Below are 16,866 nucleotides of genomic sequence, written 5' to 3'. Positions count from 1 at the left end.
GAGAGGCAAGTGATCCGGCGTTAAGAATGGGGGGCCCACCTTCTGAAGGGTCCCAGCCTAAGGACGGATGGAGGGCTGGCCAAGCGGGTAATGGTCCGAGCGGAGCTAGAGATAACTCATCCATGGGCTTGGGTTTCCGACGCCAAGGCAGGAGGATCGAAGGGCCGAGCGGGAGTCCGCTCGGCTGGGACCAAAGGGCCGAGCGGGTTGTCCGTTCGGCCAAGATAAGGGCGAGGGTACAAAGGTGGCCGAGCGGCCTATGCGCTCGGCTCGGGATATGGGATATCAGCAGAAGCATGTCTGATGATTAGGCCGTACACAAGATCGCACGATGGAGGATCTCGCCGTCACATCATGGAGAGGTGGATACAGTAACGGTATGGCCTTAGGGATGTCCTTCTGACAGACCCATACCTGGGCATGATCGAAAGCAGGTGATCGCTTCGATTGGCGTGCCCAGGCTTCTTCAATAGGTCTATATAAGACCCCCATTTCTTCACCGGAGGTACGGGCATCTAGATCTCTGAAGCCACTTCCTTTGTTATTCCTCGCCTGACTTGAGCGTCGGAGGGTCGTCGCCGGGACACCCCTCCCGGCTCCGTTTTGTTGCAGGTTCGCCGGAGCACTCGAGGATCCAGCAGGGAGCGCCACGTCCCCAGCGTCCGTTGACTCCTGATTCGGACAGGATCAACAAGATGGAAAAGTAGATAGGGAAGACTCATTCAATGGCAATAGAGGTTTGGGATATAAATTGAAAGCCAAGGAGAATGTACCCTCATACTATAGAGTTTCATATAGCTATAGAACTAATCCTAAATTTAGGAGTCAAATCACTAAGAAAGTCACAAGGAAAATTATCCCTAGAGTTGATTGTGAGGAATCTAGTGTGACCAAAGCTTCTAAGAAGCCAAGAAAGGTCATTAGAAAGGTATTAAAGGAAGTTATCCCTAATGAATACCCAAAACACCTAAGGAGCACCAATATGTTTTGGATTCCTAAGAATGTATTCTCTATGCCCTAGATGGGTTTAGAGAGTACCAACTATAATTATAAATGTAGTTAATCCAACCTTGATAAAGTTTGACACTTTGGAATATTTTTAAGATATTGTTAAATCTTGAAAATGAGAAGGGTTAATTGTTTACGATTTGAAATAGCAAAATGTGCCAAAAAATTAAAGATTCGGACCAAATTGACTCTAGGGACCAACTTTGGGTACTCGGATTGCCCGGGTGCCTAGCCAAGCACTCGTGAAGCTTGCTCGGGCGCCCAGAGCAACTCTGGGCGTCCGAACCACTTTTTATCTTTCTCTTTCCTGCAACAAAAAGTTAGTTCAAGCATAAAAATTATCCTTCAAAACAGAGTTAGCACATTAAAAATATGATCAAATTATGACTTAGATCCTATCTCCTTGAAATCAAAATCTAATCAAGGTCTTAGCTTAGGTTTCCCAAATAGACCTAAGCTTGATCGACGCCTACTATTCCCTCAACCGGGAACGTGTCCTCATTGATTTCTCCTCCAGTTACTTGCCTCCACTTACCAATTACAAACTTCAGGTCCCTTAACCCACCAGGACTTCCTGTCAGATTGTAACCAATTTGTACTACCTCCAGTCAGATCTCAACATATCTTGACTTCGTGCCAGTTTCCTCCTGCAATATCTCAACCAATTTGGACTTCGTGCCAACTATCAATTTAGCTGGACTTCTGCCTGGTGTTCTGGTCCTCTAGACCCGTCATGTCCTACACACTTGATAAAGAGGTTAGACAGATAATATATCTAACTTTAACCTATTTGTCATACATTAAAACCTGATTATCAATGCAACGTACACCAACACCTGTGACATCCTTCTAGCTCGTTAAGTCTTCCGCTCGACTTTTGTGTTCTTAAGTTCATGCACACTTAGACATAAGACATCAAATACACAGGGTCTAACCTAACTCGGTTGATCATATTAAAACTAATATGGGATACTTACAATCTCCTCATTTTTGATGTGTATCAACACAAGTTAAGGTAGGGTAGACAAGTAATAAATTTAAAATTAAAAGAATCATCATTTAAATTTATGCAATTAAGTACAAGACAAAAAATTACAATTTAAAGCAACTAATCGCATAAAATATTTTCCAGCACGAAAATTTTAAACCCCTTAACCCTTCTAATTTCTCTCCATTTGATCATATTAAAAAAAATAAGAAAAAATAAGAAAAATATTTAAACAATTTCAAGGGGTTGTAAACGTATTATTCGAGAATGTATCTTTTACCAAAATTATTTTGCAAAAAAAATAATTTTTAACAATTAATCCTTATTTTTTACAAAAATAATTTAAGAATTATTTTTAATTTTTAAAAAATCTTAAAAATTTTTATCAAGGTCAAACAGAAGTACTCAGATAAGGATAAAATTTTAAAAAAAAAATATTTTCCTTTTAATTAGAATAAATATTTTTAATAGAAATTGTTATTTTTTGAATTTAAATACTTAAAATAAATTTTTTTACTTATCTTTCTAATGGTTCTAAACATAGAAAATATAATTGTTATCTATAGAAAAATTAAATTTTCTAAAAATCAATCTTTGAATTATTTTTAATTTTAAAAATTCATATTTTTGTAAAGAATTTTAAAAAAATTATATATCAATCAAAAAATTTGGAATTAAAATAAAGGTTTGATATCCTGATTTCATAATCTCCTCCCCTAAGTTATCATTAAACTCATTCTTCCCCATTCCTTCTCTCTTTTTTTTTTTTTCAGACAGTCCAGCCCTAAGATGTTCGAGCCTCTTCTCCACCCCTCTTCTTCCCCACTAGCCTGAGCCTCCTCCATTCTTCTCCTCCTTTATTTCTTCCTCTCGGTTGTGCCCCTTTCTTCTCTCCCGTTTTTTTCAGCGCTGATTTCTCCTCTTCCTCCATGCTCGGTCGTCCAAGCTGCTGCCATCGAAGTTGCTTCTCCCCCTTCCTCCTCCCTTTCTTTTCCCCCCTTCACCTTCTCTTCCTCTTCCCAATCGAAGCTGCTCCAAACCAAAGCCTCCTCCTCCTAACCAAAGCTACTGCCATCGAAGCTTCCTCCTCCCAACCGAAGCTACAGTCATTGAAGCTGCTCCTCCCCCTTCCTCCTGCTCCTCCCTTTCTTCTCCCCCTTCCCCTTCTCTTCCTCCTCCCAACCGAAGCTGCTACCATCGAAAGAAACCGCAATCATATTTTAATATGAAACACTCTAGAGCTAGGAATGTTATTGAAAGGTGTTTTAGATTGTTGAAGGGTCATTGGAAAATCTTAGCTTCCCCTTCATTTTTCCAATGAAAACTCAAGTTCATATTATCATTGCTTGTTGTTTGCTTCGTAACTTGATTCGTAAATTCATGAGCCATGATCCTCAAGAGTGTATCCCACATGAAGATAAATAAAATGAAGATGATGACAATGATCGCGAGACTGAAATGGACTACATACAACAATTGCTCCAACTAATCAGTGGACTGTATTTAGAAATAATTTAACACTCCAAATGTTTAACAATTAAAAATATGAAGTATTTAATATGGAATGACTTTTATTGTTTTAATTATCTTGGTAGATGTTTTGATTATGTAAAAATTATTAACAAAATTATTTAATATGTGACCATAATTTATTTTAGAGATAATTATTATGCTCTATTATATCTGTTATACATTAAAAAAATACTCACTATATATATATATATATATATATATATATATATATATATATATATATATATTATAAAAACGTTCAATTTATGAATCCGTGTAATTATTTTTATATTTTACTTATAAACATAAAATGAAAATTTTGACTTATTCTTATTCCATAATTTAAGGCAAATCAACAATAATAAAAATAATACCAATTCCTCTATTCTAATATCTATATCAAGCACCATCAATATAACATTTATTCTAACACATCAATCAAAATTCATTTTCATTTCCATTGCGAAGTGCCTCCTAAAAATTTTCTCTAGGTAATTGCTGATATTATAATAAATATAATTTAATAGATTACGATGGAATATATTTTTTTTTTTTGTTGAATTATCAATTTTCTATTAATTTTTATTTTCTTTAATAAATTGTATTTTAAATATTAAGTTAACATATTTTAATAAATGTTAGATTATGTAAAAAGATTTAAAAATAATTAATATTTTTTTCAGCAATAAATGAACGGCCACCGTCGATTAGATTCTGAATTATTCTTTTATTGACGAACCAGATTTATCGATATCTGATCATCCATCTTAATCGTCGATTTACCAAGTGCATCCTGACCGTACGATCTTTCGGCAAAACGCCATATTTACCATTTCTAGGGTTGTGTCGAAGGCGTGCGGAGGAGCGTTCACCGGAGGAGGCGGAGCTGCGGCGCGAGTGCAATTTGCCATGGCGACGCAGATGAGCAAGAAACGGAAGGTTTGCACCATTTCCGATTTGAATTTTCTCCTTTTCGCTTATGTTTTTGGTCTCCGACTCTAAGCCATTTGTTTTGGTTGACTCTTCCGGCTGCCACATAGTTTGTAGCGGACGGAGTTTTCTTTGCCGAGTTGAACGAAGTCCTGACGAGGGAGCTCGCGGAGGATGGCTATTCTGGTGTCGAGGTCAGGGTTACTCCCATGCGAACTGAGATCATTATCCGAGCGACGCGCACCCAGAACGTACTTGGTGAGCTTTTTCTCTCTTTCAATTCTCACTTTTTTTGTTAATTTGGTTTGTAATTAGTTCTTAGTGTATGGGTTCGATTGTCGATTTAGGTGAAAAGGGGAGAAGAATTAGGGAGCTGACGTCGGTGGTGCAGAAAAGATTCAAATTTCCTGAGAACGGCGTGGAGCTCTATGCGGAGAAGGTGAATAACAGGGGACTCTGTGCCATTGCTCAGGCTGAATCGCTGCGCTATAAGCTTCTCGGTGGCCTCGCTGTTCGAAGGTTGGGACTTATTTCATCCCTCGTTTCAAATCAAAGTGTTTTTACTGATCTCATTGTCTGTTGCATGCTATTTGTGCATTGTTTTGTCAAAAGATATGTCTATTTTCCTGGATGTCTGTTCAAACTATTCACCAGCAATTTCAACTTCCATGCCTTGCCATGTTAAATTTTACTCTCAATTGTTGCTCGATGGGTGAATAAATTGAGATTTCATTCTGCTTTTCATGTCATATAGGCGACATGTTATGATTTATCTCCACAGTTATCTACTTTTATTTGTTTGATTTGTGCTATAATTTAGCAATCTACACATGTGTCAGTAGAATCATGAAGCTATCCTCTATGAATGTCATCTATAAAGCAAATAGGTTACTAGGTACCAACTTTCTGTGTCGGAAGGTGAAGGTGATAATACTGAGGTTGCCATTTTTTCAGTTATGGCTCACTTGATCTCATGTTGAAGGCGTTGGCACATGTTCTCTCATTCTATTGCTAGTTAATGTTAATATATGAATTAATAGGTTATGGTTTAGTCAGCTCTGGTGCTCTTAGCTTTTCCTTAATGCAAAATTAACGATATCTAATAGTATTCCGATCATGGTTCTGGACGCTTTCTGTTCTAATAGTATTTTGTCATGGCTCTATGAAATCAATATGGCTTCTTTTCTTTTGAAAAAAAAGCAACATAGTTCTGTCACAACTACTGCTTATCGGTTATGCTTAAACTTATTTAGCTATTGTGTCCTGTCTATTTTATTAATAGATAAAATCTATTTTCTTATTATTCTTTTTTATTTGATCGATATTATTCTTTGATGTTATTTATTTTACCAGTGATGTTTTCGTGCTATGTTCTGGCTTTCGATTTAAAATATGCACGATGGATGATTTTCCTATTATTTGTTTCAGGGCCTGTTATGGTGTATTGAGGTTTGTCATGGAGAGTGGTGCAAAAGGATGCGAGGTATTCTTTTTTCATACATGCAACAATTATCATTTCCAGCAATGTCGATATTGATTCCTATTTCTTCCAGGTAATTGTAAGCGGAAAACTTAGGGCTCAGCGAGCTAAGTCTATGAAGTTCAAAGATGGATACATGATTTCTTCTGGTCAGCCAGTTAAGGAATACATTGACTCAGCAGTGAGGCATGTTCTCCTCAGACAGGTTCGTATGCGAAATTCATACTGTCCCTGCTTTCCCCTCGACCTCTTTGCATCTTCCACCCTGCTATTTTTGCACACAACACTTGCTCGATCTCTCAGATTGACCTACTTGATTCTTGTTGGAAGTTGCACTGTTGGAAGCGAGCTAGTTACAATTGCCGAGTGGGGGGAGTGATCGAAGGGCTTGGAGGCATAGACATTTGGGGTAGTAGGCAGCACAAATGTTTTAAGAGGATGATAGCATGATCTTAGGCTTACAAATTAGAACTCTAACGATTTTGAGGACTGCATATAGTTCATTTTTCTTTACTTTTAGTTTCAATTCTGAACCCACAACTGTTTATGCTTACACTCGTTTAGGGTTTATATCTAATCCTCGTCAACGACTGCACAGGGTGTTCTTGGAATCAAGGTCAAAATCATGTTGGACTGGGACCCAAAGGGGAAGCAGGGCCCGACCACCCCTCTTCCGGACCTCGTCACCATCCACCCTCCGAAGGACGAAGAGGAATACGTCAGGCCAGCACTCCTTGTGCCTGCAGACCTTCCTGTCGCATGATACTCATCGCCTCTCTGTTTGCCTTCAGTCTTTGACACATCACTTGGATAAGCCTTTTGTTTTTTTTGCTTGCAACTTCTTTGATCGTTTGTCTGTAATTTTCTTTTGATGAAAACTGAAAATTAAATGTTTTTATTCTGTTTTTTTAATCAATTTTGGTTCTTAGCAATGGATATTCTATTCAATTTTTATAAAAACTTGTTTTCCTATTAGGTACCCATCAGTAATGCTTTTCTCCTCAAGTAATTTATTTATTTAGTATGATCCTGGTCTATCAACACATTTGGCATGCCTAGCTAATCCGATCGACTTAATCAAAGCTAAGTTATGCAATGTAGAATCAATTGACATAAGAATGACCTACAAGTGCTTCATATTTATACTCAACCTTGGTAAGGTACAACATGATCGAGCCGCAGAAGATGATCCCATAGATGGACGAGCTGAAGGGTTAGCATTCAAATAAATATATCATAGCATACCAAAACTAGAATGAAGAACCACAAACTCAAATGCTTCGTGTTACTGTCCTCCACATTCTTGAGCAAGAGTGTTCAAATGGAAATTCTAGCACACAGAGTACGTGAAAGAGAACGAATTCAAGGTACCGAGGAGCATCAGTCATAGCGCGAGCCTGCTTCCTGTTAGTGTCCTTCCTCGGACTCACGCTTTGGGGCGTCTTTGATCTCATCTCCGGCATCCTCCTGAAAACAAGGCATAAACATGATAAGAATGTGCCGAAGACTAAATTGATAGGAGAGGGAAAATAAACTTCAAGGGGGAAGAACTGACAGTGATATCAGAGGTCCATAGGGTCAAGTTGTCACGAAGAAGTTGCATGATCAATGTGCTATCTTTGTACGATTCTTCACTGAGAGTGTCCAACTCTGAGATAGCCTCATCAAAAGCCTGTAGAAGACCACTTTCAATAGTAGAACGACATATGATGTTTTCGTATCACAGACTACATTCAGTAAACTGAAATGTATGAAAGTATTACTGATCTAAACATTGTAAAATCTATCTCATCTCTGTTGTTGAAAGTTTACCTAAACAAATACATTCAATGAAAGACCTCAGTTAAGAGAGGGTTCTTAAAAACTCAGCAATATTGACAAGTCGAATACAAAGTAGACTTGAATAGCCAATACCTTAATCTTGGTCAAGTGGCAACTACTCGAAATGGACTCAATGTGACTCTTAGGAATTTTCAATAAGAAAAATAAAAAATTATTAAGTTGATGTTTCCTCATTACACTTCAAGGTAGTGAAAGAAATAGAATTGAACAGAAAAAAGGAGACCATAGTATCCAAGGAAGATATCTTTCTATTTAATATGCAGTTATACATAAGAAGATTGTCACTTGTCCCTGACTTATTACATTAAATTATTTCATAATATAATTATAATCAAAGCTAAGTACGGTCTACAAACTTAAGAAAAGGATATTAGAAAGTCAAACCTGTTTTGCAAGGCTGCAAGCCCGATCGGGAGAGTTCACAATTTCATAGTAGAACACTGAGAAATTAAGAGCCAGGCCAAGCCTTATAGGATGAGTTGGAGCTAGATCAGCCAGGGCAATATCCTGTAAATTTTGGAAGAGATGGTTTGGTAAAGTTCATGGTGAGGAGACAATTGAGGATCAAACCTGAGCAGATTTGTAGGCTTGCAGTGTACTCTCTGCAGCCTCCTTCATCTCATCTCCAGTCTTATATTCCGCGATGTACCTATTTGATGCGAAAACTAAGCTCTTCTGATGAATGCATATCAAGCAAGAAGAGGAAGAAAAATGCAATCTTTTATATGTTGTATAACCTGTGGTAATCCCCCTTCATCTTCAAGTAAAACACCTTGGACTCTGCAGCAGTGGAAGAAGGTATGAGATGGGAATCAAGAAATCTCAGAATAGCGTCGCAGATCTTGCTGAGCTCAGTCTCGATCTTGCCACGGTAGTCCTTGATCGAAGAAACATGCCCCGCATTGCCGCGGCTCTCTTCCTTCTGCTCGATGGAGGAGATGATGCGCCACGAGGCACGGCGTGCCCCAATGACATTTTTGTAGGCTACAGAAAGGAGATTGCGCTCCTCCACTGTGAGCTCTTCCACGTCCACCGTCTTCGCGACCTTCTCCATGAACTCAACCATTTCCTCATATCGTTCTGCCTGCTCGGCCAGTTTGGCCAAGTAAACATTGTCCTCGCGGGATGATTCAGCCGGCGACATTCTTCCTGACTCTTTACGAATCTAGAGAACTACTATCGTATAGAACCTTCAAGAAATAAAATCCAGAACAAGAGAATTATTTTTTCCACCAGTTTTTTCTATCCCAACACCAAATCACGTACAAAGAAGAACACTTTCCACATTGATCTGTATAAAAATGCGATTTTAAGTTCGGAAAAGGGAAAGAGAGGAAGCATTTGCTGAGACTTCCACCAGCAATCTAACCATGAACAAAAATGAAGCATAAGAGCAACACCTTTTCATCCGAAGTATGTTTTTCAAAACAAAACAAAAAAAAAATCTCAATCATCGATCATTCACAGAAGATGAACGAGATGGTCAATGGCGATAAAAGGAAATCGAGAAATAAAAATGTAGATCGCCGAAAAGAACACCAAGAAAACCTATCCCGAGGAGAAACCCCACGCCTCGCAACGCAAGACTAGATCGATCCAATGGTAGACAATGGAGATGAAGAGGAGAAATCGAAGCAAGAGATGAGGATCAGAAACGCACCTTCGCGATTGGATTCGTCCAAGCTCAACCAACAAATTAAACTAACTTATATGCCACTTCTATATACTAATTAATTGAGAATATAATGGAATTTCATTTGTAAATCTATATTTCTAAATTATTTTTAAATAATATAAATATCAATTTAATATATTTGTTCATTGTTTAATAGGAAATAAACTTGAAAAATTTTTAGAATAAAAAGCAACATTTTTTTTTAAAAAAAATGTGCTACTTTCCAGACAAACAAACAAAAAAATTGTTTTTGAAAATTACTTATCCTTTTAAAATTGGAAGAAAATAAAATCACTTAAAAATTAATAATAATTTTATTCTAAATGGCTATAGACTTTCTGATTAAACTCAGTGCAAAAACTACGAACAAACACACAAGTAAACAAATATATAAAGCACATTAAACAGAAATTTGTCTATTTTCTATGTTTTTCATATTTCATTAGTGATGAAAAATACTTTTTAAGATAAGCCACCCACCAATGTCTACTAAGAGTCAATAGTTCTCTCACTAGAAGATTTGGAAGTGCAATAAAAACATCCCTACATGATCTTTCATGAACCATTTGATATTTCTGAAGATCATGCTGTGCATCAATGGATAAATGGAATATATGAGAAACTGTTCATCCTGCTTCTGAAATGGGCAGCAGTCAAGAAATTGATCTTGAGGGAGGGTGGTTAAATAGGATGTTTTGCCATGGACACTTTTGGCTAATCAAGGAAGAAGGATAGATACCATGCGCACAAATAAGAGAGTTCTCTTTTCGAATTTTATGAGTTTTCTGCCTCAGATAGGAAGGACTGGAGGCCAAATATTAAGAAAAGGATGCCACTGGAGAGTGCAACCTGCAGTCAGATTAATGTGGCATTAGTTCCGGCGGCAAGTATAATTCAGTGTTTCAAAACTTACCGGACCAAGCTGTTACGCTAGTTAGACTGAGAATAGGAAGTGAAACTAATCTAGTTCATGGGATAAAAAGAATCGGTGTTGGATAAGTTCGGAAAACACTGATATGAAAAAGTTTATTACCATTTTTTCTGAGATCTGTGATGCCAAGCTCTTTCCTCCCAGTACTGCTGCTGTTGTGCACAATGCTTGCCCACTGTGATCCAATTTTTTTTTAAAAAAAAAATAATGTAAACACATTATATATTAGTATTTTCTCAAAATGAAAAAGGAAATTAGGAGGGATAGAGGCTGTACACAATGCCCCCAAAAACAACACCCAATGGGTTAACATCAGAGGCCAATCCAATTGTGGCAATCTGCAAAACGCAAATCAGCTTAAGATAGCCAAGACGCACTACAAGGGAGGGGATTTATTAGCTTGACCACAATTTACCTGGCTCTTGTCACCCCATTCGCCAAAGAAAGTGATGGAAAATGCCTGCATTAGTACATTAATATGATGCCCGAGTATTTAGAAGAATTTAAAATTTTTATTTAGAGACGATACCTTTAGAAAGATCGGGGAAAAGAATTGGGTTAGAAATGGCCGCTGCTGTTTTTTTAAGTCGTCATTCTGCTATTGATGAACAAATTTACATTGAGTTATCATGTATGTCGAATGCCAGCTAAAGTTTTGCACAAAAGAAAATATTGCATATGGTAGGAACAATGATGCTTTGAGGTTATTTTAACATTTGATAGAGGTGAAAAAACAACTGTCAGAAAGGAAATAATAATAATAATTGTACCATATCGAGAAAATTGTTCAACAAATATGTAGAAGAATCACAAATTCCAATTGTGTGCATGAGTTCAATGATGCTATTAAGAGGTCCCCAATTGTGTCCATTAGATCAATATCATTATTAGATAACTAAGCTCTATGAGACAGAAATAAGACGCCTAAACATTATTCTGAACAAGTTGCAACTTGCAAACGTGCTCAAGTGATTGATGCTTGAGCAAGAAACTGTACCACTATCATTATCTTTGTGTTGAAATTCTAAATTGGGCAAATATTGACAACCTAAAAAAATCCACTAAATTAAGCACTAAGAAAAGAAATGTTTGCTTCAAATTAATTTAGTTAGATCAGCCATTGACAATATCTTCTTTATGAAAATATTGCTTGCTTGTTCGAAATTTATGAGAGAATGAAAAAACACTGCACTGGTAGGCTGACAATGCTCTAACTAAAGAACCAGCCTCATAATAGGAAACTTCTAGCAACAATAAGATGTAGATAAGGTGATACGGTTGGTTACATGGATCATTGGTATCAACCAAGATCAAAAAGTGGAAAAGAAATGCCCCCTAGAGATATGGCTTCCTACCATTTCTTCACAGCCATTAATTCAAGCGTTATTGTTCATTATCCTGCTGCTTCTAGTTTCTTCTCAGGCTAATCTTTAGTGGTTAATATTGCTGCTATAAAGGCTTAAAAGAACCCATTTCCATTGCAATGTAGACATTAGTTCAAGCAAACTTAACTATCTTGACACTATTCAGTTTCACAAGAATCAGCACTAAATAAATCCACAACTAAATCTTTAGTAGTTAATACTGCATCCGTAAAGGCTCAAAAGAACCCCCTTGCATTGCAAAACTGATGTCACTAGGAACAAGCCTACTTATCTCGATACCATACATTTTGATGGGAATTAGCACTATATAAATTTAGCAGACTCAAAGAACAAAATTTCAACAATGCGACGTTCTTGGTTATTCTATCCATGAACTTGCAGTTGCTAGGTAAATGACAGGAAAGTGAAAATATTAGACTGTAGTTTGAATGCCATATGAAAACATAAGAATTCATATACAGAAACACACAAACACACACAAAAACCTTAGGATTGTCTTTGGAGCTAACTCCTTCAGCCTTCCAATCAGCACTCTGAACATTTGAAAGAACTTAATGAAGTTGAACCATAATATTAGTGGAGGCGCAAATCTTAAAGATAATCTTGACTAACCAATTTAGCTTCTACTTCTGCAAATTCTTCAGCCTCGCTAAAGGAATATTAAAAAAGTGTCAGATAACATTAAAAGCTTGATATGGGTGATAAATGAGATGACACTGATGGAGACTGAAGGAGGGCTTTAAAAGATTACCCATCTTCTGTAAATCCTTCCCATAATGACCAAAAACCGAATCCAAAGAACAGTAGAGTTGTCACATGGTGTGTCCATTTGCGAGAAATCTGTATCAGAAAAAGTACCAATCTGACATGGAACAAGTGGCTAAAAGCTAAAGCCAGTGTAATTATCTTAAACTACATGGAAAATGCATTATGACTAGAAATAATTGTAAATTTCACTTCCGGATTTGGACTCCAGGGTATATCTGCTGATTAATTTCTTTGCTCAGGTGTGTAAATAAGAGATGCAGTATAGCAAATATATTCAATGGTAAATTTGAATTGGAATCTCAATGCTCCATAAATTCAAGCTCTGAGTATATTTGTCAACACAAGTGCCATAAAAGAGTACTCTGAATCATGTTAACAAAAAGGTTATACAAGAATATGAAGAAAATAGAAAGAATGACACAATCCCCATTCTCATTCAAAGAAGCCAAAATGGTATTCTGCATCATAAAAATTCTTGAATTGATCATACCAAAGGAAAAAAAATTTGATGTCACAAACTCCTCTATAATCGAACAGTTCAAACTATAAATAGTTTAAATAAGTTATATGATATATTCCATTTATTAGCAGTTCCAGCTAAATGTAAAGAAATTTAAGATGCTAACTGCAAAAGAGGTCACAGATTATGCTGGCAGAGCCATATAGATAAATATAAGCAAAGCCAGCCATTTAGCAGGCTTGAATATGAGTTTCCGCAAGGAAAACCATGAGAACAAACAACAAAACATTTGACAGTTGGAAGGATAAATCTATTAACTAATTTATTCTGATTCCCAATTTTATAATTCCAGCCATCTTATGATACATGATCTAATTGGAGTAGATACAAAAAATACAATGCAATCGAGCTTGATCAAAATAAATTATCTAAGAAAATTAAGTAGTCCGCTAATAGTACAAAAATTCAACATGATTTCTCGTATCATCTAAGATGTATCCTGAACCAATTTCTCCTTATAACAGATTTCCTAAACCGATGTAATGCAAAAAAAAATCTAGTATTGCTTCAAAACTTGGTAGATTACATTCAATTGCATTATCTCAGAGTTGAAAATCGGAGCATAGAAAAATATTTACACAGGGCATGTATATATCCATTTTGATGGATGCAAAAAGATCACTGGGAAGAGAAAAAAAGGAAGAACAAGAAAAAAGTTCCAATTGGGTGGATTGATTGAATTTAGTTGAGGAAGTTAATTTAGTATGCGAAAAAATTAATAACACAAGCCAGTCAAGAAAGTATAAGATGTTTGCTCCAAAAAAGAGAGTTAAAATTTCTAGTATTTCCTCTTTCCAAATTACTTCAATGCGTAAATAATTCCAAGAATTATCTCATTCAAGTAATACTGCAAGAGAACAGACTACTGGAAAATGAATGCTTGAGCAAAATTGTCAGATGATAGATCAATGAACTGAAATCAGTAAACACAAAATTTAAAAAGCAAATCTAGTGATTCTTGCAGATAATGAACAGCTTACCAGATTAGGAGCAGCCCAACCAAGAGAGGCTGACAAAATGGTCATAACCTACAACATCAGGCATAACACATGTAAAGGCAATCACTAAGATGACAAAGAATAAAAGACCTACAGAATACAACTTACGATTAAGGCCAATAAACATCCTGATAAAACAACCTTGCGGGGATGACGCATCGCCAAGATCTTATGATGAAAATATATAGTGTCAGTTAAATCAGTGTTTAGAATACCATTAGAAACCAGAATCAATTATCTCAAAATAAATAAATAAAAAAAATACAAAGCCCTGTGTGCAAGAAAAGAGCTGTACTATCATATTCAGTCACATATTGTGAGTATCAATCAAATATCAATTACTTATTTCAATTTTATAAGCTGGAGATTATGCATTCATAATGTTCTCACAGTTTAATTATGTGCTCATAATGTTCTCACAGTTTAAGTGTTGCAAACATAAAGCATTAATGGGTGTTGGTGAAGTCTGAGAGCTTCCTGTCTTGTTTCTGTTGTTGGTGGTAGTAGTGTGTCCAAAATAAGAAATTTGATTTCTCCAAAGACTTTGCTTAGTATCTTGTCGTGATTTAATATGTGCCTTATGGCTTTTGGCGCTGCAACCAAATTGATTTTTGAATAATTGTTTGCTTACTCTAATGACAACCAAATTGATTATTGAATAATTGGTGTCTTGTTTGCTCTCATAACAACACCAAATTGTTTATTGAATAGTTGTTTGTTTGTTTGTTTGAATAATTGTCTGTTTGTTTGTTTGCATTCTTGTGTGTACTCCTTCAAGTCATTGTTTGCATGTGACATTGTGGTCATAGCACTCTTCCTTTCCATAAAAGTGTGTGTATATATATATTTTTTGTGCCATTGGACTTCCGTTTGAATTTCTATATATTTTTTTAAATCACCTTGTTCTTCTCGTAGTATATATGATTAAGGATGCCACAATCAAGCATAGTGAACCAAGCATCAAAGGATGAGTATAGCCTGAGGTCGGATGCATGGTTACAAATCATAGAAGTCTACTTCATACATTATGGAATTTTCTTTGGTTAGGACTGTAACCACTATTGTTCTTTTGTAAGTTTGTCAAGCACATATAAAAGTTATCCAATCTGCTCGGCGTTGGAGGATTTGTAACAATCACAATCCAGATATACATGAAAAGACATTCAATCAGACACTACACAGCATGACCAGAAACTATTTAAAGAAAGATTAACTTGACACTTAGCTTAATTTGTTATTCATAGTGGAGGAATTAAAAAAAAGGTATAATACAGTTAGTCTATATTCAATTTGTCATGTTTTTCATTATATCAAGTTATCAACTATCGTCTTTTGGGTCTCAAACAGGGCCCCAGAGCAATTCAGCAGCCACTAATATTTGAAACCAACAGATTGAAAATTTATATGGAGGATTTTTTGAGACCCACATGCTTCAAATTTTAGCGGTCATCACCAAACTTAACATACTGATGAGTTCTTCAACTTCTTGCCGAGATAAATAAAAGAGAGGGGAAACAACTCTACTACTACATGTTTAACGTAGATCCTATCACTAAGAATAAGATCTTATAGCAACACCAAGAGAAGATCAGGAAACAGAGCGTTAAAACTCACCGCTGCAGCGAAGAATGTCTTGTCGCCGATCTCCGATAGCACGGTCATAGCTAGCGATTTGGTGAGACCCTGCATGAAACAAAGCGCGAAAGCATAGATCAACGAAGAAATCAACACCAGCTCAGATCTTGATTGAACTGGAAAACTCACCTCGATTAGAGACAACCCCATCTCCGCCCTCCTTGAATCCAACCCAACCCCGAAGTCTCCCGGCGTCAAATCTCTGCAAATTGAATCGGAAGAGGGAACGCGAGTGGGCTCACGATGGAGTCCACGAATCGCCAAATCGCGATCTCCGCTCGATTTGCCGGCTAATTATAGAGAACCCTAAATTTTAGACAAATAAATAAATAATATTTGTTATTTATATCCGTCACGTGCTTAAATTTTCTGCTTCATTTCCACACAATTTAGAAGGAAAAAGAGTAGAGCATTAATGGCATAATTAAATTCCTTATATTTCCATTTAAAATTACTTTTAATAATTTTAAGGAGTCTCTTTTTAATATTGCGTAGGATTAATTTATTATAAATATTAAAATATTTTAGATCCCGTTATCATAAAAGTCAACTCATTCCGGGTTGAACCAATGTGCCAAAGTCAACGCTTTTATTTTATTTTTCGCTAGCTATAAATTTAATCTAAAATTGAGTGATATTAGCGGACGTGACTTAGTTTGTCAACTGTTGGATATTTTTGAGATTACATTTCTTAATCAGAAAATTAATTTATGGTATTTGAATTCTACAAGTAAACCCAAACTCATTTTTTAATCAGATGATGTAATTGTGAAAGTGAAAAAAAATAAATCTAGTAATTTTAAAAGAATGTTCATGGAATCTAGGCAAGCATAATTCTATGAGATATTTAAGAATTTAATATGTCGTACAACTACACCAATAAAAATTTTACCCCGTTAGTGGAGTTGACTTATAGCTAACTAAATGAGTCCTACGTATTCCTTATTATAATTTCATCTATATTTAAATATATTTTTATTTTATATATTTAAATATCCAACTTGTTAGCACAATTAGTGTGATTGTCTCCTTTGGACCGTCTCAATTATTAATCGACCCGTTTGAACAATCACCCGACTTTCACTGAAAAGGCATGCAAGGTGCCAAAGTAAAACGTAATAGAAGGCCGAGAGCAAACTGATATTGCTTGAACTTTGTAAGGCAAACTGTTACAACTCTTTATCAATCTCCATC

General features: G+C 36.2%; 3 protein-coding genes across 7 annotated transcripts; 1 reads left to right on the top strand and 2 right to left on the bottom strand.

The window, feature by feature from the left end:
• Positions 1-4,333: 4,333 nt before the first annotated feature.
• LOC122007183 (40S ribosomal protein S3-3-like) lies at positions 4,334-6,901 on the top strand. Its single transcript, XM_042562993.1, has 6 exons — positions 4,334-4,447; positions 4,549-4,696; positions 4,786-4,957; positions 5,867-5,921; positions 5,992-6,123; positions 6,517-6,901. Exons 1-6 carry the CDS (start codon positions 4,418-4,420, stop codon positions 6,679-6,681), a joined length of 702 nt encoding a protein of 233 aa, XP_042418927.1. The 5' UTR covers positions 4,334-4,417; the 3' UTR covers positions 6,682-6,901.
• A 268-nt stretch (positions 6,902-7,169) lies between these two features.
• LOC122007182 (14-3-3-like protein) lies at positions 7,170-9,496 on the bottom strand. 3 transcript variants are annotated; one of them, XM_042562991.1, is made up of 6 exons: positions 9,421-9,496; positions 8,498-8,950; positions 8,331-8,409; positions 8,145-8,267; positions 7,474-7,590; positions 7,170-7,385 (listed from the first exon to the last, which is right to left on the bottom strand). In XM_042562991.1, exons 2-6 carry the CDS (start codon positions 8,902-8,904, stop codon positions 7,326-7,328), a joined length of 786 nt encoding a protein of 261 aa, XP_042418925.1. In that variant the 5' UTR covers positions 8,905-8,950; positions 9,421-9,496; the 3' UTR covers positions 7,170-7,325. The 3 variants fall into 3 exon arrangements, with proteins under 3 accessions (XP_042418925.1, XP_042418926.1, XP_042418924.1); XM_042562992.1 differs by having other exon boundaries at positions 9,309-9,449; XM_042562990.1 differs by lacking the exon at positions 9,421-9,496 and adding an exon at positions 9,300-9,344.
• Positions 9,497-9,814: 318 nt separating this feature from the next.
• LOC122007179 (GDT1-like protein 4) lies at positions 9,815-15,974 on the bottom strand. 3 transcript variants are annotated; one of them, XM_042562986.1, is made up of 12 exons: positions 15,802-15,974; positions 15,652-15,720; positions 14,146-14,205; positions 14,020-14,067; positions 12,503-12,591; positions 12,364-12,400; positions 12,237-12,284; positions 10,896-10,964; positions 10,782-10,826; positions 10,643-10,704; positions 10,469-10,541; positions 9,815-10,284 (listed from the first exon to the last, which is right to left on the bottom strand). In XM_042562986.1, exons 1-12 carry the CDS (start codon positions 15,820-15,822, stop codon positions 10,210-10,212), a joined length of 696 nt encoding a protein of 231 aa, XP_042418920.1. In that variant the 5' UTR covers positions 15,823-15,974; the 3' UTR covers positions 9,815-10,209. The 3 variants fall into 3 exon arrangements, with proteins under 3 accessions (XP_042418920.1, XP_042418921.1, XP_042418922.1); XM_042562987.1 differs by having other exon boundaries at positions 10,896-10,961; positions 15,802-15,971; XM_042562988.1 differs by lacking the exon at positions 15,802-15,974 and having other exon boundaries at positions 15,652-15,726.
• Positions 15,975-16,866: the final 892 nt, after the last annotated feature.

Source organism: Zingiber officinale, chromosome 7B (assembly GCF_018446385.1).
Source record: "Zingiber officinale cultivar Zhangliang chromosome 7B, Zo_v1.1, whole genome shotgun sequence".
NCBI classification, from domain to species: Eukaryota; Viridiplantae; Streptophyta; class Magnoliopsida; order Zingiberales; family Zingiberaceae; genus Zingiber; species Zingiber officinale.
This window is presented reverse-complemented; position numbering and strand designations above follow the sequence as displayed.

Coding starts and splice junctions, on each gene's coding strand:
- LOC122007179 (XM_042562986.1), bottom strand. CDS start 15,822: ATGGGGTTGTCTCTAATCGAG. Junction 12,285..12,363: donor CAGAAGTAGAAGCTAAATTG/GTTAGTCAAGAT, acceptor TCAAATGTTCAG/AGTGCTGATTGGAAGGCTGA. Junction 10,542..10,642: donor GTTGTTTTTGGGGGCATTGT/GTACAGCCTCTA, acceptor ATTGGATCACAG/TGGGCAAGCATTGTGCACAA.
- LOC122007182 (XM_042562991.1), bottom strand. CDS start 8,904: ATGTCGCCGGCTGAATCATCCCGCGAGGACAATGTTTACTTGGCCAAA. Junction 8,268..8,330: donor AAGCCTACAAATCTGCTCAG/GTTTGATCCTCA, acceptor CAAAATTTACAG/GATATTGCCCTGGCTGATCT. Junction 7,386..7,473: donor TATGGACCTCTGATATCACT/GTCAGTTCTTCC, acceptor CCTTGTTTTCAG/GAGGATGCCGGAGATGAGAT.
- LOC122007183 (XM_042562993.1), top strand. CDS start 4,418: ATGGCGACGCAGATGAGCAAGAAACGGAAG. Junction 4,697..4,785: donor GCGCACCCAGAACGTACTTG/GTGAGCTTTTTC, acceptor TTGTCGATTTAG/GTGAAAAGGGGAGAAGAATT. Junction 4,958..5,866: donor GGTGGCCTCGCTGTTCGAAG/GTTGGGACTTAT, acceptor TATTTGTTTCAG/GGCCTGTTATGGTGTATTGA.